The sequence below is a fragment of the Dendropsophus ebraccatus genome, chromosome 9 (assembly GCF_027789765.1).
Source record: "Dendropsophus ebraccatus isolate aDenEbr1 chromosome 9, aDenEbr1.pat, whole genome shotgun sequence".
In the NCBI taxonomy this organism is placed as follows: Eukaryota; Metazoa; Chordata; class Amphibia; order Anura; family Hylidae; genus Dendropsophus; species Dendropsophus ebraccatus.
The window spans coordinates 16525301-16549250 of NC_091462.1; the positions used below are offsets into that span (position 1 = coordinate 16525301).

The 23950-nt window shown below is 40.7% G+C and overlaps 1 protein-coding gene across 1 annotated transcript in view; it reads right to left on the reverse strand.

Moving 5' to 3' along the window:
* Window positions 1-23950, reverse strand: part of LRP1B (LDL receptor related protein 1B) — a 631601-nt gene that overhangs the window by 247551 nt on the left and 360100 nt on the right. The window contains exons 34-39 of the mRNA XM_069982660.1: window positions 23405-23539; window positions 21522-21651; window positions 20205-20331; window positions 19903-20054; window positions 19477-19601; window positions 16310-16681 (exon numbers count right to left, since the gene is read on the reverse strand). Of these exons, the coding sequence (XP_069838761.1) occupies window positions 16310-16681; window positions 19477-19601; window positions 19903-20054; window positions 20205-20331; window positions 21522-21651; window positions 23405-23539 (1041 nt within the window). The remainder of the gene's footprint in view (window positions 1-16309; window positions 16682-19476; window positions 19602-19902; window positions 20055-20204; window positions 20332-21521; window positions 21652-23404; window positions 23540-23950) is intronic.

Here is a 23950-nt window from a genome sequence, read left to right on the forward strand (position 1 = left end):
TGCGATGTCACATAGCGATGCCACCATACATGGATAATAACCCCACAAGCGTGAAACGAAAAGGTAATGTCACAAAACATTGATAATCACACAGTGATGACATAGTACACAGATAATATAAACATAGTGATGTCATAGTACAAAGATAATAAAATTGATGATATCATTGAATAGGGATGGTATAGAATGTGATGACAAAAAATAAAGCGAGTGCATGGTGATGTCATTGTACAGGAATATTATGTGATATCACAATACAATGATACTGCACAACTTGATATCATAGCTCAGGCATAACGCACCCAAGAAAGGTTACCTGTACACTGTGACATCAAAGTATAGAAGGAAGGAAGAGGTAACAGATATGGAAGGGGCGGCCATAGGGCACAGTGCTAATTGGATCATAGAAAAATAGTATCATCCATAGTCATCACTGACTGACCATTATGCCTGTGTGGAGATGACACCCTCTAATTATTGCCAACACTAAAGCTTTGGCTGTCCAGGCATGATGGAAACTGTAACAACTGGAGAGCGGAAGGTTCCCCATTCCTGGTGTATGGATCATAACTAGAGATGAGCAAAGCAGCTGGGAAGTTGTTTTGCGAGCTTTGCAAATTTTTGGTCACATTCATTAAGATTTGCTCTCAGGACTGTGCCTTGGCACTCCTCTGTTCGGGCTGTGCGGCCGAGAAGGTGCTGAGTTTGAGGTTTCTGTGCAGTTTCCAAAATCCTGTCTGAACACAGGTGTATATGTAGGTTTGTTCAGCCCCACCCATCTTGCTCACTGCAGCCTGGGTTAACCCTGCTGCTGTGCAGGTCAGCTGTGTTGAGGATCAGGGGCTGGTCCAATCTGCTGCTGGACTGAGTTCCTGATCCTGCATAAATTGTATTCAGCTCCAGCACTCCTTGCTGGTTATTGCAGTTCTTAACTCTAGTTCTGACCCTTGGCTTTCTCTGCTTGGACTATCCTTGTTTGCTGCCTGCCCTGAATCTTGTGCCTGTATCTGGACCTTTCTCTTGACTGTTGCTTTGTACTTCGCTGCCCGCTGTTGCTGACCTGGACTGTTGACTTTGATTGCATTGTGTTTGTCTGTCTGTCCTGTTAAGTGTTATCCACCTATTTCAGTGTAGGGACTGGCACCGTGGTTGCTCGCAGTCGCCTAGGGCTGTCTTGTGGCAAGTAGGTAGGGACAGTGGGCTGATTCAGCTTAGGGTTCACTGTTCTTGTCTTGTCTGACTATCTTGCCAGTTTTCCGGTGCTAACATTTGCCAATCAAATCTTAACAAATTTCATTGAAACAGCCAGTCTGCTAGTCTCTCCCTGCTCTCCTCTCTATCCCTATATCACTCTGTTAGTCTCTCCCTGCTCTTCTCTCCTGTCTGTCCCTATATCGCTCTGTTAGTCTCTCCCTGCTCTGCTGTAACTGCCTGCTGCCATCCTGCTCTCTCCTCCACAAACAGCCGACTGGCCGCCTCTGTTACCGAACCCCCTTATATAGAGGGGGAGGTGCTGACATCACAGAGGGGCGTGCAGCTGATTAGACAGGCGCTTGGGATTATGGTTAATCCCTTTCTCCTGCCCAGTGACACTACAGACAGTATGTGCAGCTGCCATTTTGTTTTTTGTGAATTACCTTAACAAATGGTCAGGAATTAGCTCTGCAGAACAAAGCAAATTGACAGCGCGATTTGCAGTGAATCTTGATTCACCAGATTTGCTTTGCTCATCCCTAATTATAACCATCGTAATATTATTATTAAAAATGTTAAATACTTTTTATTTCAGTTTTACTTCAGTCATTGTAATAGTGGCTTGGAAGGACAGCCAGGAATTACAGAACTTATCCTTTCAGGGTCCACTAATCTGTGACTCCCCAAACCTTCTATTATATGTGAGCAGGTCTGATCCCAGGTGTTCTGGGAAGATAGATCCAACATCTTGCCAGTAAATACTTCTAATATTAATCCACTTTAAATGCCTTGCCATGGCACACAGATGTCTCTATATAGCAGATAACCTGTGTCATGGAACTGGACCTGGAGGGCGACTGGGAGGAACAGACAGTGCGTGAACCCAGCAGAAAATAGCTACTGAGCCGCCAATAATGACATTGGGATTAGGTGGTTATATAGGATACTTCTTCTTACTATATAAGCCTCAATAGTTAACGTTGTCTCCATGTGTGTCCTGTCACACGTACACATCCTAATCCTATTATTTGTTTCCACAGATAACACTACCATTATTTATAGGTAATCTTACAAACGTTGTATAAAACTAACACCTTTTATCATTTTATCCAACTTTGTATTTTTCCAATGGAACAGCATATATATATATATATATATATATATATATATATATATATATATATATATATATATCCTTAAGATAAACCATCAATTTAAGACCAATAAGGCCCTCATAGCTATATTTCAAAGCTGCAAATACCTGCTGAATATTAAGAGAGTGGAGGCAGAAGCAGACAGCGCCATACATTGTGTAGTGGCCATCCTGGGTTACTGCAGCTCAGCTCCCGTCAAAATTAATGGGAGTTGAACTTCAGTAACCCAGCATAGCCACTACACCCTTCACAGCACTGTTCCAGCTCTGTTCTCTGTATATGCTGTATTGTGGCTTTGGAAGCAGCTAACTGATGGGTCTGTCGGGTGTCAGACGTCCACCAATCAGATAGTTATGACCTATCGTCAAGTTATCATGTGAGGTTTAGATGACAGCCATATTCCTGCACTGATTCTGATCTTGAAAAGAGAAGGAGCATCCCAGCGGACCCCAGCAACTCGTTGCCCCAGAACTATGCAGTCAGTGAGCCTTAAAGGGGAACTCCAGCAATTTGTTTTCCTTTCAAATGAACTGGTATTGTAAAGTTATATAGATACATAAATGACTTCTATTCATCTAAAGTCTCCCAGTACTTATCAGGTGCTGTATGTCCTACAGGAAACGGTTTATTATTTTCAGTTTGATATAGTGCTCTCTGCTGCCAACTCTGTCCATGACAGGAATTATCTGTTTCTTTTTAAGGGGATTTGCTACTGCTCTGGACAGTGCCTTTCATAGTCAGAGGTGGCAGCAGAGAGCACTGTTTCAGGCTGGAGAGAATACACCACTTCCCATAAAAGATACAGCAGCTGATAAGTACAGGAAGTATTGGTACCCCTTTAAGAGGTACTCCCTTAAATAATGACTGTCATACAGACACAGAACAAAACATTATGATAATCACCTAGACTCCTCACATGTGCCCTCCAATGCTTGTAATGGCTACGTCCTCAGCCACTTACTAGATGCATGGGCAGAATGATCCATCAACAAGAACAAGAAAGTGGTAATAAGTGGGGACTGAGAGAGTCTACCTGGTGAGTATAACTTCTTTTATTTATTTATACCACCCCAGCTACATATACAGTAGATTTGTTTTTTATCCTCGAAGATCCCCTTGTAGGCCAAAAACGTCTCAGTCATTCAGCGGTTAAGCATACATCTTCAGATTCCATGTTTACATGAACCGTTCCTGTAAGTAATATGATTATTAAAACGACTTAGAGCTCATTTACATTTGCACTATGAGCCTTCATCTATCTCCAGTAACATTACTGCTTCTTCCCCGCCGCACAAAGTACGTGATCATATTAAGTTATCCCAGAATTGAACATATTCCAAAGACCTTTTATCGACTAAACAATCCATCATTGCCAGGAGGAACCACCGGGTAATCACCAGGCTGAGAAGACATTACTGACTATTTGAGAACGGTTGATTTTATCACGTAACGTCGGATCAGTTAACAATTCATCTGCTCCAGAGGTACGGTCAGCCGGAATTAAAGTTAAATGTTTTTAAGAGGGTAAAGAGTTCTCTTCAGTAGGGATGAATGAACCTCAGGATTTTGCAGGTTCGATCGAACTTAAGCATTTTCGAACCTGCAGCATTTGATTCCCGATGCCTTCCCGTTCTGTGGGGAAGGAGGAGACTACCTGAGTATGCCTGGAAATCCGGGATACAGTCTAGGAAATAGGCTATTACATAGGTTGTATCCCGAAATTCCAAGCGGTACTCGGGTAGACTCCTCCTTCCCCACGGAATGGGAAGGCATCAGGAATCAAATGCTGCAGGTTCGATCATCTCTACTCTCCAGTCCATTGTAAAGCAGCTTCGCGAGAAGATCTGGACCATGAATCATTGTATGACAAATGCAGGCAGAATTCCGAGCCGCACTAATCGACGGATATTTCAGCAAGTACAATAGAAGAAGCAGAGTATGAGACACAAATGTGACCATATGATAGCGGAGGTCATGGAATACTCAGTGGTGAGTATAAATGCTTGTTTCCGCATGAAACCACTTGTGTGCTATTTGAGGCCTTTTGCCTTCATCATTTTCTGTCTTTTCCAACATGGAAATACTCATGGTAAATTAGATTACACTGCATGCATCCATTATATCATATATCACACTGTTATTATCCTCTATGGAGTGGTACTGTGACGTCATGGTGTCAAAAGTATCAAACATGTCAATTACGTTTTAGAAAAGTCATGTGAACACTTTTATGATGCAGATTATAAAAATATCTTATGCGAATGGGAAGGATAATATAAGGCCAAATGACTTCACACCATGAGATTTATTGAACAGACGGATTGCATATTTTAGTCTTACAGTGCATGATCAGCCTCCATCTACATACAAAGTAATAACAATAACTGAATGCCACCTTACTCAATTACCATAAGAAATTGGAAGATATAGTGAAGTTATATAAATTTAGAAAAAGTAAGAAAAAGTAAGGGCACTCACCAAACTTTGTAAAATCTTCCTTTATTCCATAGGCAGATTAGGGATATAATATATGGGTAGAGGGAGCATGGTCTTAGGTGTACTGAGCTGAGTACACCTAAGACCATGTTCCCTCTCCCCGCATGTTAAATCCCTGATCTGCATATGGAATAAAGGAACATTTCACGAAGATTGGTGAGTGCCGTATCTTACATTTTCTAATTTTTTATGGTTGGACTGATTGCTACAGTTTTATGGATTGCACCACCATACATGTATGCAGTGTCTTAATACCCAGGTCTAGAGCAATATCATTGCCCAGTCATTTACCTGTGTTCAACTTGAAATAGTAAAGTCAGTCACTGATTGGCTGAGCAGGTTGTCACTTCAGTTTTTAAAGTGATAGCCCGCTCAGCCAATCAGTGACTCACTGAGACGGGACAGCAATGCAGCCAGTGATTGGCAGAGCAGGCTTCCAGTCTTGTCTAGAGAGTAACAGCCCGCTCTACCAATCACTGTGAGCCAGAAGACCCATTGAGGCCTGAAACAATTTTAGCTATTTTTAGTGTAACACACCTGCAGTATTGTTCTGTTGCACTCTAATAAAGCATCCGTGGCTGAGAACTTGGTGAATTACACCTGTATCCTATACTTCTTTGTAGGAGACTGTTTACTCTGCTGTGTGGCGGGAAGCCACCTACGGCAGAGACATCAGAAGTGCAGCTGGTTCCTGCTGTTATGACAGATGGTAGTGCCAGTTCCTCTCTTGCTGGATTCAGCCAATCACTGGCTGTGGTGCTGTCCCATCTTAGTCAGTCACTGATTGGCTGAGTGGGCTGTCATTCTAAACTCTGGAGTAACAGGCAGGATACACTTTAATAGGTCAGGGAACAGGCTGGGAACAAAACTTTGAGGAAAAGCATGGAGTGGCTCCAAGAGGGAGCCATGACAGGACTACGTTGTCCATTACCAGGAAAGAGCTAGAGAAGTGGGTGCTAAAATGGGCATTAACAACTGGACAAGCTCACTGTTTTTAACTGGTGGTGACCCTATGGGGCATGGCTGGGATTGCCAGGAGAACAGTGATGTACAGAAGTTTGCTGATTGGCTACTGAAACGTCAGCTCAGCAAACTTTTTTGCAGAACAACAGATTCATGAACAGACTCATTACTGTTCATGGATCGGTTCGTGTGTACAAAAACATGTATTCAGGCACAAACTTTGCAGTTCGAGTTCGCTTATCACTATTCGTAATGAACCTTGGTTGATGAAGTTCAACTCGCTCATCTCTAATTAGGAAGATGTAAAACATACCTGTCTGTGCTATATGTAATACACATCTATGTCTTCCTATGGATTTTTGTGGAGTCACTAACTTCTAAAACAGACTGATTCAGTTAGCAATAATCATTGCACTACTGAAGTGTCATCTTCCAAGAGCCGTTGCCTTAATGCCGTTCATCAGTGAATGGTACCTATCGTAATCAGTGCCATCTCAACTTTTTATTTATTTTTATATATATATTTTTTTTTTTGCTAGCTGCAAATGGCTTTCAAGCCAGTCAGGAAATGTGAGATAATGAGCTGGTATTGTTGATGTTTGTACGTTGCGAACCTTTCCAGTGAACTGAGAAAATGTCAGATAATGGGATGTTTATGAATTCTAAATCAATGTTCAGCGAACTGGAAGTGTGTGACATAATGCGCAGTTATAAATCTGTTTTTAGTGAGCTGGGAACATGAAATAAAGGACTGATTTGAAGTTATAAATCTTTTAAGTGAAGGCCGGGGGGGGGGGGGTGTTATGGTGTGCCAGTAAAAAGCTCATGTACCGAGCTCGGGCCTGTAGACAGACCTGTCGCTTTCAGATGCAAATTTGATTTAAATGAAGATTGATTAATGTAGGGAAGGCTGAGAGTGTGCCTGAAATGCGTGGGGGGTAGAGGATTAGAGGGCCTGACTTAAAATACATCTTTTTCCTGTCCTCTGAAGTTGCAATATGCTATTTTTGGGAGGGGGGGGGATTCATCTCGAAGCTGTGTCTCAGGCTTGACTTAAAATAGTGGCATTCTCATCTCTCTTTCTTTCTCTGTCTCTTTGTTCGTGTCAGATCAACTCCAGGGCTCGGGATCCAGCACTCTGCTTACTACATGTATAGAAAATAAGTGTTCATTCCATTTTACAATCAAAAGGACATTCTGTCGTCCACCGCGGTAATTGTTTGGAATTTACAATCACATCCTCTGTCACTGCAAATTTTAATCCTGAAGAGGAAAAAAGTGACCTTCTCAACCTCTCCATTCAGGATGAGCCATTTCCAAGGACATGTAAAACTCAATATCTCTTCTTTGTTACATAGTCTGAATTAGATTTTAAAGCCCCTCTGATCTAGTCAGCATTATGGAATCATTACATACCCCCGTATAGTTTCACAACCGTTCTCAGATAGCTACTGAAAGTATTCGTAATCTGGAAGGATATGGAGTACAGGAAAAGAGCAAAACACCAGGCAGCCTACAAACCGGCCAGTTTTTTGAAGCTTTTTTAAACCAGACATGAAACAATGTCATAAATTGGATTGTAACTTTAAGAACAGTTAGCCTCTTGTTGCCTTTTGACGGCTCCGCATAGACAAGCCGGGTTATGATCAATGAGTTCATGGCGCTCAGTGAGCAACAAATGCGTAATACAATAATTACTGCTGGTGATCATATGGTAAATCACTGGATCGCCGGAGATGCTTGGCCTTAGCAATCCCTGTTCAACTATATATTGTGAGTAGGTACTCTGTTCTCCCCATAACTGCTTCAAGGATAAGAAGAAAAACAAGAGAAATGCAGGGGGTGCAGGAAAATAATAAAGTAAACTTATCTATCCCTGTGCCCTGTAGCAACAGTCCTGGGTCTTGTGTACAGCCGCTGGCCACCTGCAGCTTTTCCAGCGGCAACCAGTGACTGAGTGGGACACCCGCAGGGCAAATGCTAGCCGGGCCGTGACATTGCAGCTGAAAGAGCCGGGTACAGCCGAAAATGACAGCCAGCAGCCATCAACAGGACCTGGGACCTATGGAAGCATAAGGACTGGTGAGTTTATTGTTTATATATTTATTATTTTCCCTCCTGCCTTCCTCACATTTTTCAATTTTTTGGGACTTTTTAAAGCATTTGCAGAAAGTCTTATCTTCAGTTCTTCTTAAGGATATAATGTACAATACTCACTAGATTAGTGTTGGGTACAGCTTGAGGCTATGTTCACACTATGTAAAAGTACGGCCGTTGTTGCTATCAGCAACAACGGTTGTACTTTGTGAGATGTGGACATAGACTTATCGTCTGTGGGATCCCGGCCGGAGCGTATACACATCGTATACGCTCCGGCCGGAATCCTGTGCGGCGCCGCAAATAACTGACATTTCATTGAATTGCGGCCGTAGGAAACCCTGTCAGTTCACACAATGAAGCGAGCGGATCTGGCCGCTTGCTTCATTGTGTGCTGTGGGAGGTTTTGATACGGGCGCGCGCTAATGCGCCCGCATCAGAACCCTGCGGCCAAAAGATCATCCGGCCCGTACTGCTGTCTCTCACGTTGTGTGAACATAGCCTAACTGTTTCTTATTGTTTTCCCTTGGAAAAGCAGCAATTGGGCCTGTTGCAAATAAAAATGTTCCTACTGAGGAGATGGTCTGGGGTTGCTTTGGTGCTGGTAAGGTGGGAGATTTGTACAGGGTAAAAGGGATTCTGAATAAGGAAGGCTATCACTCAATTTTGCACCGCCATGCCATACCCAGTGGACAGCACTTGATTGGAGCCAATTTCATCCTACAACAGGACAATGACCCTAAACACACCTCCAAATTGTGCAAGAACTATTTACAGCAGAAGCAGCAGCTGGTATTCTATCATAGGTAATGGAGTGGCCAGCGCAGTCACCAGATCTGAACCCCATTGAGCTGTTGTGGGAGTAGCTTGACCGTATGGTATGCCAGAAGTGCCCATCCAACCAATCCAACTTGTGGGAGCTGCTTCTAGAAGCGTGGGGGACAATTTCTCCAGCTTACCCCAACAGATTAATAGCTAGAATGCCAAAGGTGTGCAATGATGTAATTGCTGCAAAAGGAGGATTCTTTGACGAAAGCAAAGTTTGATGTAAAAATAATGTTATTTCAAATACAAATCATTATTTCTAACCTTGTCAATGTCTTGACTCTATTTTCTATTCATTGCACAACGTATGGTGGTGAAGAAGTGTGACTTTTCATGGAAAACACAAAATTGTTTGGGTGACCCCAAACTTTTGAACGGTAGTGTAGATTGCGGACGTTGCCTCCTGTCAGAACAGAGCAGGGTACCTTTCTGCTATCCAGCCAATGCTCTGTTTTATACTGATGAGGGGCAATACCCATAAAACTGCTGTATACAAATGGTTCCCAAGGATGTCATATTTGAGGGGCAAAGTTGGAGACCCCACCAAATAGGAAACAAATCTGACAGCTCACTTTCAAGAGTCAAAGCCAAAAGGTAAAATGCAGTTTACATTTTATAACAATATATTTAGAAATTAAAGTGCACAAATTGCATTTCAAGATGAGCAACTGGGAAAGTGAAGCAGGGTAGGGCCTAATTTTAGACCCCCCCCAATAAATCCCCCGCAATGTGATCATTATTAGTGATGAGGGAGTACTAAAATGCTTGGGTGCTCGTTACTCGAGACAAATATCTCCTGATACTCAAGTGCTCGTTTCGAGTAACGAACCCCATTGAAGTCAATGGGAGACTCAAGCATTTTTTGAGGGGACCCAAGTTCGGTAGAGGGAAGGTCGTCTGAAAACCTGTCAACCTCAGAAAATGATGGAAACACAACGGAAATGCACAGGAAACTGCAGGGGCAGCATGTATGCATGCCTATGAGGCTTCCTAATGGCACAATTATGCAAAATTCTGGGAAACAGCCTGGTTAAATCAGAGGTAGGCATATGGACCACCCAAAAACTCAGCCTGACACAGCATGGCAATAAAAAAAACAGGGAACCATTAAAACACTCTGCAAGCAGTAGTGAACCTAAATATGGCTTGAGTAAGAAATACAGAAATCTGGAAATATACTATTGGTCCTAATAGTTTTTAGGGGGCTGTGAGATACAATCTAGTGGTGGCTGCACCTATACACAATCTGTGACACCCCCTTTACAGTGTGGAAGCAGTAGTGAACTTAGCTATGCCTTGTGTAAGAAATACAGAAATCAGAAATATAGTAGAGGGACCAATCAAATAGTACTGAGCACTTCTTAGCGGTCTGTGTGCAACACCTAATGTCCCCTTTCTGCCAGCAGCCGGTCACCACAGTGTGCTGGTTAAATTGCGGTAGCAGCACTGCAAGTCCCAGCCAGCAGTCTGTAGTAATACAATTTAAAAACAATTTGAAGCCCTTACAAGGGCTGTTTGGTTGTTTTGCTAGTATTCCCTGCCTACTGGAATGTTAATTCCCTCCTTAACGCTCTCCCTGACCAGCAGCAGCTCTGTCCCTAATCTCTCACAGCATGCGCCTGAAGCGAGTACTCCCAGCGTCAAGTTTTATATGGCAGGGTCATCTGATTTGGCCAACCAATCGCTGCTTTCGGCATGTATGGGTCCCACGTGATCGCAGTATGTACCAAAGAGTCTCCTGCATGTTTATTGGCTGAGAAATAGCGCCCAAACTTACAGGAAACGGATGCCAAACTTACAGGAAACGGATGATGAGATTTTCTCGAGTATCGCAAGATGCTTATCCGAGTAACGAGTACAATTGAGTACCCTAATACTCGAACCCAAACTCTCGGTAATGATTCCTGTTGTCTGCCCGCTCTGTGCAGCGGGCAGATCAAGTGGGAGGACCGCCTGGAAAACTGGGATACAGCCATAGCCATAGACTGTATCCCAGTTTTCCAGGCGGTCCTCCCACTGTATCCACCCGCTCCACGGAGCGGGCAGACAGCGGGTATCTGATGCCGAGCGTTCGGGTTCATACGAACCCGAACCTTGAAGGGTTCGGACCATCCCTACAGAGAACCCTTTAAATAATGTGGACTTTTCTGAAGTGTAAAAACAGTATATTCGTTTTCTATAGATAATTGTAGAGAAATTAAAGGTAAAATACACATTGAAAGTGCACGGTAATGATGAAGTCTCGTTCCGCTCTCTGTGCAAACTGTAAAGATGTTTTGTCTATGCTAATTCTCAGGCAGCCTCATTTGATGTTTAATTCATATTTCTGAAAAAAGGAGACAAAAATAGCGCTTTTTTGGAGAATTTAATTAAACGTAAGCCCCAGAGACTTCAATTATATAGTTCCATCTCAGGAAAATTAGCAAGTAACTTGTTAAAAAACAATCCTAACAGGATGTAAACCAACAGCAACAAATTAAAGTCCAGGGCGGCTGATTATATACTCTCCTACTAAGGTGTCTGAGCAACAGATGAGCTATAGAAGCACATCATTACTCCCATCAGCCACAACAACGCTTATATAGAACGGAGCCGCTGCACTCCCTGAGTAGCTTAAGTGCTATCTTGTTTCTCCATGAACAAAAAGCAGAGAAGTTTCTACTCCGTTTTAAGGTTCAAGTCCCCTTGAAAGATTTTTTTAATGTTTTTAGTGTGTGTACATTGGGTGTACATTTTGTTGCACACCTGTTTTGTGAAAAAGTTTCCAACTTTTTTTTCACTTTTGCATAAAAAAATAATAATAATAATAAAAAAATATATATAATAATAATAATAATAATAATAATAATAATAAGTTGATGGATATGTTCTTATCTGGTCCTACTATACCTTAGACTAAATAAGGGTGTAGATTGTAAGAAAAAAGCTCTCCAGCTTATAACTGTCTACATCTCATGTTAAGGCTCCTTCTGTTTCTTTCCAGTATTGTGTTCACCTCTCTGCTATCTTCTGCTTCTGAGAGGTGTTGGGACGGGATCTGCCTACTAAGCTGATCAATGGCTAAGACAGGACACCACTGCTCTCAGTGACTGGCTGACCAGGTTGGTCTTGCTCCAATCTCTTGTCTTGGAAACAGGTTAAAGTGAGGAGCAGAATGGAACTAGAAGGAGCTGCAATGGTTGCTGTGATTTACCGAGGCAGGGTTAACATGCAGTCTTGTGATAAGCAGGTTAGAAGACTTAAGCCTGCTGATAGACCGTTATAGCGCCCAGGATGCTGAGGAGGAAGGTATGTGTCTTACCTTCCTCCATGGCGCTGGTCCCGTGCTGTTAGTCAAAGTAATCTCAGTTCCAGAGCACTGTTAGGAGCTTTGTCACATCATCGGTCTGCTCCTTCTAATAAGAATACAATGGAGTGGGCAATGACACGGTAGTGCTCCTAACAGTGCACTGGAGTGAAGATTACTCCGACTAACAGCATGGGACCAGCGCCAAGGAGAACGATAAAACAAATACCTTCCTCCTCAGCATCCTGAGTGCTATAAGTGGTTATCAGCAGGTTATATTTATATAACCTGCTAATAGTTCCCTTTTAAAATATCGATTTTCTTTAACAATATGAGACTTGCTCATAACTTTTCAACTTTTTACTCTAGAAAACAAGGATTGGTAAATCCCCTCCTGACCAACCCACTCAACAACACCTTTCAGGGTATACACCCCTTTATTAACCTTTAGGCGACCCTGGACGTACCTGTATGTCCAGGGCCGCCCACAGGTGTTCAGAGTGGGGCCGTGCGGCGGCCGCGCTCTGAACCGCCGCGGTCCCGGGTGCCGCATGCCGGGACCGTGGCTATTAGATAATCGGATGCAGCTGTCAAAGATGTTACCTGATGCAGCCGTTCCCTGGTGTCTAGTGGCGGAGTTTGCCCCCCCCCCCCCCGGACGTTGTCCTGGAGGAGCGATCCCCGTGTCTTCACCCGGCTGGGGTCTGCGCCTTAAGGGCGCTGATCCCAGCTCGGCATTCGGTTTCTTCCGGCTGCTGCAGCTCATTGATCTATGCTGTATTACTATGCAGCATAGATCGCAATGAGAGATCAGTGTACTTATACTAGAAGTCCCCCAGGGGGGCTTCTAGTATAAGTGTAAAAGTAAAAAAAAAAGTGTCATTAATAATAAAAAGCCCCCTCCCCTAATAAAAGTGTGAATCACCCCCCTTTTCCCATGTTATAAATAAAAATAAATAAATAAACACATTTGGTATCGCCGCGTGCATAATCGCCCAAACTATTAATTAATCACATTTCTGATCTCGCACGGTAAACGGCGTCAGCGCAAAAAAATCCCAAAGTGCAAAATTGTGCATTTTTGGTCGCATCAAATCCAGAAAAATTGTAATAAAAAGCAATCAAAAAGTCGCATATGCGCAAAAATGAAACCTCACGCAGCCCCATAGACGAAAGGGTAAAAGCGCTATAAGCCTGGGAATGGAGTGATTTTAAGGAACATATATTTGTTAACAATTGTTTGAATTTTTTACAGGCCATCAGATAAAAGAAAAGTTATACATGTTATATATCGTTGTAATTGTAACAACTTGAGGAACATATTTAAAAAGTCAGTTTTACCCCAGGGCAAATGGCGTAAAAAAATACCCTCCAAAAAAAAGAAAATAATTTTTTTTCTGGTTTCGCAGTGTACTTTATGAAAAATTCAGCCTGCCATTGCAAAGTACAATTAGTGGCGCAAAAAATAAGGGCTAATGTGGGTTTCTAGGTGAAAAAATGCAAGTGCTATGGCCTTTTAAGCACAAGGATGAAAAAACGAAAACGCAAAAATTTAAATTGGCCCGGTCCTCTAAGGGTTAAGTTAAATAGACATGTCTCTTTTAACTTGATAAAGGGGTGTACTGTATACCCTGAAACAGGTTGTTGTCAAGACCAATAAACTACTATTTACCCATCTCGCTTATTGATGCTGTGAGCGCCATTTCCTGGTTTCTATTCATCCAGGTAAGTTCCGTGGACCTGACACTTTTATTCAGTTGCCTACTCCTGATCCTGTGGCTAAGGATCAAAGAGTACACCCTCGGAACCGGCTGCAGCGGCAATTATCTATCTTCACTGACAGGATACAGAGGTGTTGTGTTCTTAGCAGGTGAGCATATCCATACTTACCTGATTCTGATTTTTTCAGACCTTATCACCCTATGGCACCTTCTCTATTATTTTAGGCTTCTTCATTGGTTTGAACAAAGGACCTACGCCATAAAACATGAAGTGTCTGAATATTCACAAGGGTGGACAAGTCTGTACCTAGCAAACACCATCCAGCTTCATAACATGAACCACCTATGCGTTGGGAAAACTCAATTCCCTTCCATGGATTTCGGCCTCGTCCACTTTGTTTATAAATTAGATGGATATAATGATTTCTCTATTCACGTCTCACAAGGTTCCGGCATAACACAACTCAGATAAAATCCATCATACGCTTCTTCTTATACATGTATTTGTAAAACTAATTCTTCATATACAGCTCCGAGTCAATGCAACATTAATGAGTACAACATCTATGTCTCAACAAGTCGAAGGATTTCTCAAAGAAGCCAAATATAACAAGTTCACGTGCTTGGATTTAATGCGAGTCTAGAAAATATGAAAACACATCAAGCATACACATCTTCAGGCTTTCGCAGAATCAAGAACAAGGACTAAGGGAATCTAAAATATGACTAGCCTGCAAGGAGGTGTAGAATAAGAAGCTCATTAGGCTGTTATTTATTTGGTCACGTAATGGGGGATCTCTGAAAAAACTAACCAGGGAGCTATGTAATGATCAAAATGATCCAAAGGTCTGTGGGTGACCACTTTTTGATTTTTTTTTTCCATTTATCTATGAATGCATGCACATGAAAAAAGTATGTACAAACCTGCTATATATAAGTATATAGTGTGTGCACTGTGCATATTTTAAATATAGAGCTTTCATTATGCTGCTTTTTATGTATGTTTTATAGGGGTTTTACCATGCTTAAAGAGGTACTCAAGGCAAGGGACATTTTTTTTTTAAATATGCCCTGGTGGTGGCCCAGATGGTTTTAACATAATAAAGCACACTTACCTCCCTGGCTCCAGCGTTACCGCCACTATCCTGCTGCTCCGTCCCACTGTTTGGCCGCTTATGGGTCCTGGAGCCGTGACACTGCAGGCTTCCCAGCCCATCAGCAGATGCAGCGGTTTCCTGCATCAGCCACTGATTGTCTGTGCGGGCCATCAGAATCACAGCCCCAGGACCCGGAAGCAGCCAAACAAGGAGATGATGCAACAGGATAGCAGTGGTGGCACTGGAGCCAGGGAGGTAAGTGTGCTTTATTATATTTAAACAAACCAATCCTGGGAATATGTTAAAAAATGTCCCTTGCCCTGAATACCTCTAACTTGAAATGAATGCCCATCAATCACAGACAGATCTCTATTTCTTTAAGTATATTCATAGGTGAAAAACCTTTCCCTGTTCTGAAATCACACAACACCCCAAACTTATCCACTCATCTTCAGTGTTTTTTTATTGAATCCTCAAACAGAAGACAAATTATATGTTATCCAGTGGGTACACAATCTCTTCTTATATGGATAGACATGGTACCGACAGATTTATGCAGGAGAGCTCCATTCTATTCAGCTCTTTAAAATATAGCTCAAGTATAGAACACGTTTAAGTGAAACATGCAAATGAGCTTCAAAAAGTTGTAGAATGAACCAATGAAAGTGATAAATCTAGTGACATACATCAACCACCCATTTGGTTAACAATTTCAAGTTATAATATATCAAAGCCATAGACAACACTACAATATTGTGTATCAAGTCTGTTTGTCAAGTTTAAAGGGAATCTGTCACTAGGTTTATTCTGCCTTAAATTAGGGGTGGAAAAAAACTAGTAACAGAATCAGTGTATTACTTACATCATTTTGTTAAACTGTTCTCCTAATATGCAGGAGAATCTTATTTCTTGCCACACCCCTCCCCCTGCACTCCAGCTGCTGATTGACAGTTGACTGTTTATACACAGCATCAATAGATAACTATCAATCAGAAGCTGGTGTGTGTGTGTGGGGGGGGCTGCTTCTCATGAATATCCAGGACCACTGAGCACATGCACTTAATGGAGAGGACTACTTATTAAGAGAAAATGCCCCTTGATCAGCTGCACAGAACAATGTAAGTGATATATCATTCTGTTCAGCTTCTCTGTCACTAGATTAAGCTACCCTTAGATAGAACAGCATAAACCTACCGAGAGTCTCTTTAACAATTTATGGGACTTAGTGTTATAAAACTTTCTAGATCGGTGATCACTAACCTGTGCAAAATCTGAGAGTTTTCTCAGACATCTAGCCATTCTGGAAATTGAAAAAGTTGATAAGCCACTGGTTAGAGACCACTGCTCTAGATGATGGTGGCTACTTAGCAAACCACAAAGTATCAAATTAAAAATACCCATCAATCCAGTACTAAGTTATATGTAGTGTTCCATATATTCCAGTATATTACACCTAAAAGGTGGATGTTTACTTACTTTCAACTATAATTTTTCTTCCCGTCCAGTCGTCTTTGATTAACTGGATATTTCCATAATGGGCATCACTGTAAAAAATGCGGTTTGTGCCTTTCTCATTAAAATTGTAATCAAACGCCAGGGAGATAATGTTCTTGAAATATTCCGTATTTTCGAATGGTTGTACGGGTGAGTTCAGGTTGGTTTCATCAGAAAGGTGAATACTTTTCAAAACTGTTCTTCCAGAGTACAGCAAATAACCCTCGTGTTTTAGACAAGTAATCCCATTTTTGGCTAGAAATCCATGAGCGCAGGCACACGTCCTTTGCATATTCCCCCGGTATAAGCAAATTTGTTGACATCCTCCATTGTTTTTAGCACAGATGTTGGTTCCTGTAGGGAGGGGGGAAAAAAGAGGCATTTTGTGACTGTTGCAGGTCAGTGACCATGTTTATTCTACTCTTTTATTAAATCTCATAAGGATTGACTGTTTGAACAGTCTGCATTCTAATGAATAATAGAGCCAAGGTATGCTCCATAAAACTGGGCTGAAAACTCTAAAACAAAATTAAATGCTAAAATGTAATCACTTAAAAATGTGTTTTTAAGTCAATGTACATTGACAGCTGATCCCAAATTTGAGGTTAATCATCAATGAATGGGAGTTTACCCCATGGGAGCTCATTCAATTTATGTAAAAAAATAAGAATAGGCCAATCGATGGTCTATGTTGGCTATATACAGTATTCAAAGAGGAATATTGGGACAAATCTTTAATTGTTGGATAAAACTTGGATTGAAGAAGAAGCCACATGCAGTGTTAAAAGCTTTCCCAGCCATTAAAAGGTATCAACTACTGTAAACTCATCTATTTATTATTACAAATCTAGTTTAGTCAATTAAAATCACTTGTGGAATAGATATCATCCTATTTAAAGTGTCACTGTCGTTATAACTTTCAAAATCTAAATCAGCAGTAGATGTGATATGAAGCAAGTTTGCAATTTACATTCACTATTTATTTTTTAGTTATCATGGAGAACACAACACTTCCTGTATTCTGACTTTTTTCTCTCAAAAAAACTGGAAACAGTCAGAATTTCTATGTATCCCAGGCCATCTGAGCGCTCACAGAGAAGGCCGTCATGTGATTGTTGGACACATTGAGCCGTGACTCTCTGTACTGGCTGGAGTTACTGTCTTTAGTCTGTTTTTTTTTCCAACCAGCCCAAGTCAGAAAATCTGCCTTCAGGAGACTGGACCTGGATACAAGTAAGTATAGCTGTTTTATAGCTGCCTTTAGGAGACTGAACCTGGATGCAGTAAGTATAGCTGTTATATGGCTGCCTTCAGGAGACTGGACCTGGATATAGTAAATATAGCTGTTATATAGCTGCATTCAGGAGTCTGGACCTGGATTACTGGTAAGTTCAGCTTTGTTTTATAGCATGATGTCTAAAGGTGGTGAACGTCCATGGCAAAAATGTTAGACCTACTTTTATGCATGTCAATGGTGACCTGAACCCAGTATTAAGCCGCTGCACTTGTGGTTGGCATACTGTTCACAAATGCCTATGAACCAGTGCACATGACTGTAATGCCTATGGTCCTTGCATTTTCTCAGAGCCTCGGCAGCGAAAAAGTAGTTAATGACATTATATGGACTGTATTTCCAGTCCAGGGTCCATAGACTTTTATGGCCCTCATGGTCTGTGGTTGTTGGTCCATTGATAACACTCCTTGTACTATCTATACATATTGTAATCAGTGGTTTTGCAGTCCTCAAAAACAACACAGAAGTGTTCAGAAGACCTAACATCAAAATCAGCACAGCATCATACAGAGGGCTATGGACAGTGGCTCTTCTCATCTAAGAGCCTCTCAAATCAGATATACTTGCAGCCTTAGAAAGGCCTATGCAGCATATGAATGCTCATTTTATGGGTCGACTATAGAGAAATATATTTGTACATTATAATACTGTTTATACCCAATCGCTTCTTCCACGCGATAAGTACATTTAATGGAATTAGCTATTAACTTCTCTATTTTTCACTCACAAAACAAACCTTACAAAACGAGAAAGAAGATTAAGTTTGTTTCAGCGTTTTGTCTAGGACAAATGAGCGAAAAGCAACTTGAAAAGAAACACGCTGTCTCCGCATAATCATCTATATATTGACTTGTCTTTGAACCTAGTAAGAAATGTACAAACATCTCTCTAAATTGAATGAAAGCATTCGCTAATTAACACTCAGTCATTGATGCTAATTAGAAATGGAAAACTTAGAGGATTTAGCAAAGTTTGTGGAAAAGCCAATTCAACTTGCCTGAATCTCCAATCAGGAAAACTTTGCACTAAATGGCTAATTACATTTCTTAATTTTGTGCCTTGGTTCCGGGATGTTAACCCTTTTAGTATCAAGAATTTTTTGTCCTTAAACAATTATCTCTTGGCTACATGGCTGCTCTTTTATCAATAAAACACAACTGGATTCTTAATAGCTATGGTATCCTCCCGTGATTGATCTGTGGTCAGTGGTTGTGGGGGACCCATGGATGACACACCTTGTGCTGTCCATACTTTTTGCAGTCCTCAAAAACAGCACAAATGTGTTCAGGAGGCTTAAAATTAGTATCAGTACAGAAACATCCAAGTACCAGTTCTGATTAGAGATCAAACCTCAAGCATGTCCAGGTTAATCCGAACTCGAGCTTGCAGCTTTTACTTACCAGTGGCTGAAGGCCACAGGTAAAACATGGATACAGCCGTAGGCTAGGGCTGCATCCAATTTCTTCAGTCTTAACGAAAAGTCCAGAAAGTCCATAGGCAGAAAATAGAGCAGCATTCACATGCCATTCACTCGAGGGACTAAGGACCTTAATTTTTGTTATCAGTGGGGTCTCATCGATCTGCTAACTATAACCTGTGGATAGATAATATCTTAATCTTGGGGTAGCCCCTTTTTAGATTGGGTTCTGCCTATTGGATCATGTAATATTTTAATTAGTATGTGATATGCAACTCTTTAAGCAGTTTTTATGCATATTGTGTTTTCAGGACCATTAACAAATTTGTGCTTCCTCGGCACTTCTGCTAAATTGCTTCACGTCGTCCAAGTCTATCAAAAAGGGAAAGCAAAGTGTCCTGACAAATGTGAACTGCTAATAACATAGGAGGCGCTAACCTTTCTCTCTTGCTCGATTGAAGACCGTTACATCCTTTAGGTTAATTCCGAGTCCCGTTCTCATGGTCACGGCATCAGAGGCATCGTTCTTGTGGCCCCTTCTGATGGAGCCGTTGGAGTGCGCTCTGCCAAAAAAAAAAAAGAGAAAGAAAATCGCAGATCAACAATCCTGGGATAATTAAAATCAAACAAGTCGTTAAAATGCAACAGACAGCTGGCCTAACAGACGGCATGGAAACCTACTTGTGTCTGTGACATTGATACGGTTTAGCATTGAATATCGAAAATGCCTTTTCTGTGGAAATTACATGGCTCTATGAGATCCTTATTGTGACCTTGCTAAGGGATGGCTAATCCTACAAGGGTGAAGCAGCTGGTGCTGAAATAACATTTTCAGACTCAAATACTTATGGAAAAATAAATTACCTGTCAGACCAGTAGATGTAAGCCCCGAAGACGACAACTGAAAACATATCCACATTGCTCCCTGACAGCACAATCTCCCGATTCCGTCCACTTTCAAGGTCGATCCTTTCTATCTTGTCCGTACGGGCGTCGCACCAGTATAATTTGTTTTCCTAAAGATCAATTTCAAAGTAAACTTCAGCCAGCAATTTTTTTTTTTTCTTTCACAGGAGCACTTTATTACAAGGATAATGGTAAGGTGAACAGAAGGTGTGTGCTTGTAACTACAGAACACTTTATAAATATGTAAGGAGGAAACTGACCTCATAGTCTACAGAGATTCCATTTGGCCAAGAGATTCCCGTGTTCACCAGGATTGTTCTTTCAGATCCATCCAATCGGGCTCTGCTTATACAGGGAGTTTGCCCCCATTCAGTCCAAAAAAGGTAACTGTGACATATAATAAAATGAGAGTCAATGTAAAACTAATTTATTTAAGGAATCTAGTCAGTGAACTGGCTGCTACAAAATGTATTGTTTTAACCATTTAATGCCCCCACTATCTTTTTATTTTATAGAGTGAAACTAAAATCAGTGGGTGGAGATGAGCGAATATCAAAATATTCGAGAGCTCGTTACTTGAGTACTCAGCTTGAGTAACGAGCCGCCGTTAAAAACAATAGCAGACTTGAATATTTTTCCAGGTGCCCCCTGCTCGGCAGAGTGGAGGGTATAAATTTAATCTAAAAGTGACAGTCTGACCCTCGCATGTTTTAGTTTACCCCTGGGGGCCAAACTTTGCTCTATTAGTGGTGAGGGGAGCTAGGAAATTATACTTACTGATCTATCTGTCTTCACTATTGCCGCTCAGCCAATCAACGGCTGAGACTAAACCTCTGCTGATCCTGAAGATTGGGTCTCCATGGATATGGACACGCAGTCAGACAATGATACATTTTAATCCAAGGAGGCCCAACCTTCCGGATTAGCAGATAATCTTGACATTGATCTGGAAGGTACATTTTAAGGCTAAGTTGACACTATGTAAAAATGACAGCCATCTTTCATAACTATGGTGGTCATTATGCAAAAAAACATCAGTTATTCTTGACATAACATAGTTTGGTTGTTTTTGGAGAAGTAAAACAGCCAAAAACAAAAGAGAGAATTTTTTGACAAAAATAAAATATGTCCTTATTTATTTTATTTTTTTTTACAAATGAATTAATGAATTCCACCGAATTCAATTGTAAAATGACTTTGAATTCACAAAAAAATCAAAAAGTTACAAATAATAGTCCAAAAGTTAAAAACTGTTTTCTTCAGACTGAACAATACATGTGTGTTTTATAAGCCCCATGTGCCCTGGCCCAACAATGTTTTTACTTTCTTGCTATGCCCTTTTTGAGATCCAATGGTTTTGACAGACAAAAATGGAGATGCATGTTACGTTTATAGGGAGCTTGTGCCTGATCTTTCTGTATTAGTCTCATATTCACACCCCCTGAGCCTGAATAAATGCCACCTCAGCCTCATTCCCCTTCCCTGATCTCAGCATTTTTATATTAATGTTCTTATAACAGGCTAAGCTTATAAAAACACACAAGTAATAAAATTAGAAGGATAAATAATGTGCTTACCCTTTTTCTGGATGTACAGCTACAGCTCTGGGCTGATCTATATTTCTTGAGATTACCACATATCTGAAAGAACCATTGAGTCTTGCTACTTCAATCAGATTAAAGCCATGATCTGCCCAATAGATGTTACCTGTGTCCAATTAAAAACAACTCCACTTAAGGCTCAATACAGTCTTTTTATATAGGCTGTGTTCACACATGCAGTAACGCAATGAAAATGCAATGTGAATGAATCAATCAATTACAGTCATTTCACTGCCGTCCAGCCATTCTTTATTACATTAAAGGAGAAGTCTGGCAAAAACTTTTATTAAAGTATTGTATTTCCCCCAAAAGTTATACAAATCACCAATATACACTTATTACGGGAAATGAACATAAAGCACATTTTCCCTGCACTTACTACTGCATCAAGGCTTCACTTCCTGGATAACATGGCGATGTCACTTCCTAGATAACATGGTGATGTCACTTCCTAGATAACATGGTGATGTCATGACCCAACTCCTAGAGCTGTGCGGGCTGTGGCTGCTGGAGAGGATGATGGCAGGGGGACACTGAGGGATACAGGGCACTGGAGAGACACTGAGCATCCCCCTGCCATCATCTTCTCCAGCAGCCACAGCCCGCACAGCTCTGGGAGTCGGGTCGTGACATCACCATGTTATCCAGGAAGTGACATCACCATGTTATCCAGGAAGTGACATCACCATGTTATCCAGGAAGTGACATCCCCATGTTATCCAGGAAGTGACATCCCCATGTTATCCAGGAAGTGACATCACCATGTTATCCAGGAAGTGAAGCCTTGATGCAGTAGTAAGTGCAGGGAAAACGTGCTTTATGTGCATTTCCCGTAATAAGTGTATAATGGTGATTTGTATAACTTTTGGGGGGCAATACAATTCTTTAATAACATTTTTTGCCGGATTTCTCCTTTAATGCAATGAAACTCCTTGTGTGAACATACCTATATAGGGTAGGTTCACATGATGGATTTATTACTAGTCAGGGTTTGGATAAAAAAAAATAAATAAAATAAAACAGTTGAAGTTTAAGTTGAAGTAGTTGAACAACTCTTGGGTATTGGTACAACATAATTAGTATCTGCTTGAAAAAGGCCATAAAATGGGTACTTCATAAATATATATATATATATATATATATATATATATATATATACATACACATATATATATAGATGAATGTTAGGTTTAGAGGGATATATATATATATATATATATATATATATATATAATTGATAATAATAATAAATTATAAAAAATATTTTTACTTTACAAGTTACTACACTGATATTGGTTGGGCCACGAGATATAATATCTGTATGCTTAGTTAAAAATTTTTAAAGTTGTCGGTATAAGAAAACTTAACTTCATGACTTTTTAAAATATTAGTTTAATTTTGTTAGTAATTTTTAAAGTCATTGGAAGCACAAAAAAAAAATCTTCAGATGTGAATTGCAGCTAAAATGAATGTCTCCACAGAGTTCCATTACTCCTATCTAGAGAATACAGGTTTATACTGTACCGTATTTTGAAACTTCATAACTTGAGGCATGAAGCATTTGAGATGTATTTCTGCCTGAACAGCTCTCAGAAGAATAATACCAAGTTATTACTACTTAATCATCGCCAGCATTAAAAACACATATCTAGAGGCCCAAAATGTCAGTGGGAGACTCCCTGACAGGGAAATTGATTCTGTGCTCTGCTGCGCCTAGATGCACAAATATGTCATTTTTGTTTAAAAAATAAATAAATATAAAAAGGAACAAAAAAAAAATCATTTTAAAGATCATGACCAGAAACATGTAAAAGCACTTTAGAAAGAGCTCAATGACAAGAGCGGTACAAGACAGCTACCGGCTATCCAGTCAATTGCTATTCCTTCCACTCTCCCAAGTCCATTTGTGATTATATCCTCTCTCCAGGTCTGGTCTCTTTTGGAGCAGCTGATTTTATTGTATCCCATGTCTGTCCAATAGATTGTGTCATTTCCTGGAAAAGAAGAGAGTCCATTTTAATAATTGAATATTTTAATCTGATGAAGTCAATATGGAAAGTGGAAATGAGAAGTTGGAAAAAATACTACTACTACTACTACTACTACTACTACTATTACTACTACTACTACTAATAGTTATTATTATTATTATTATTATTATTATTGTAAATATCGCTCAAAATCTAAATTCCACATTTATCAGTATGATTTGAATTGTGTGTGTGTTGAGGTGCAGTAACCACAGAAAACCCACAAAAACACAGGGAGAACATACAAAATCAATGGAGATATTATCCTTGACAAGTTTTGAGCTCAAAGCCCAAGAGCAGCGTTAAGTGAACTTGCAAAACTGTTGGACTTACCTATGGCTGTATGCATATTTTCCCAGGACTCCCTATGGTGGC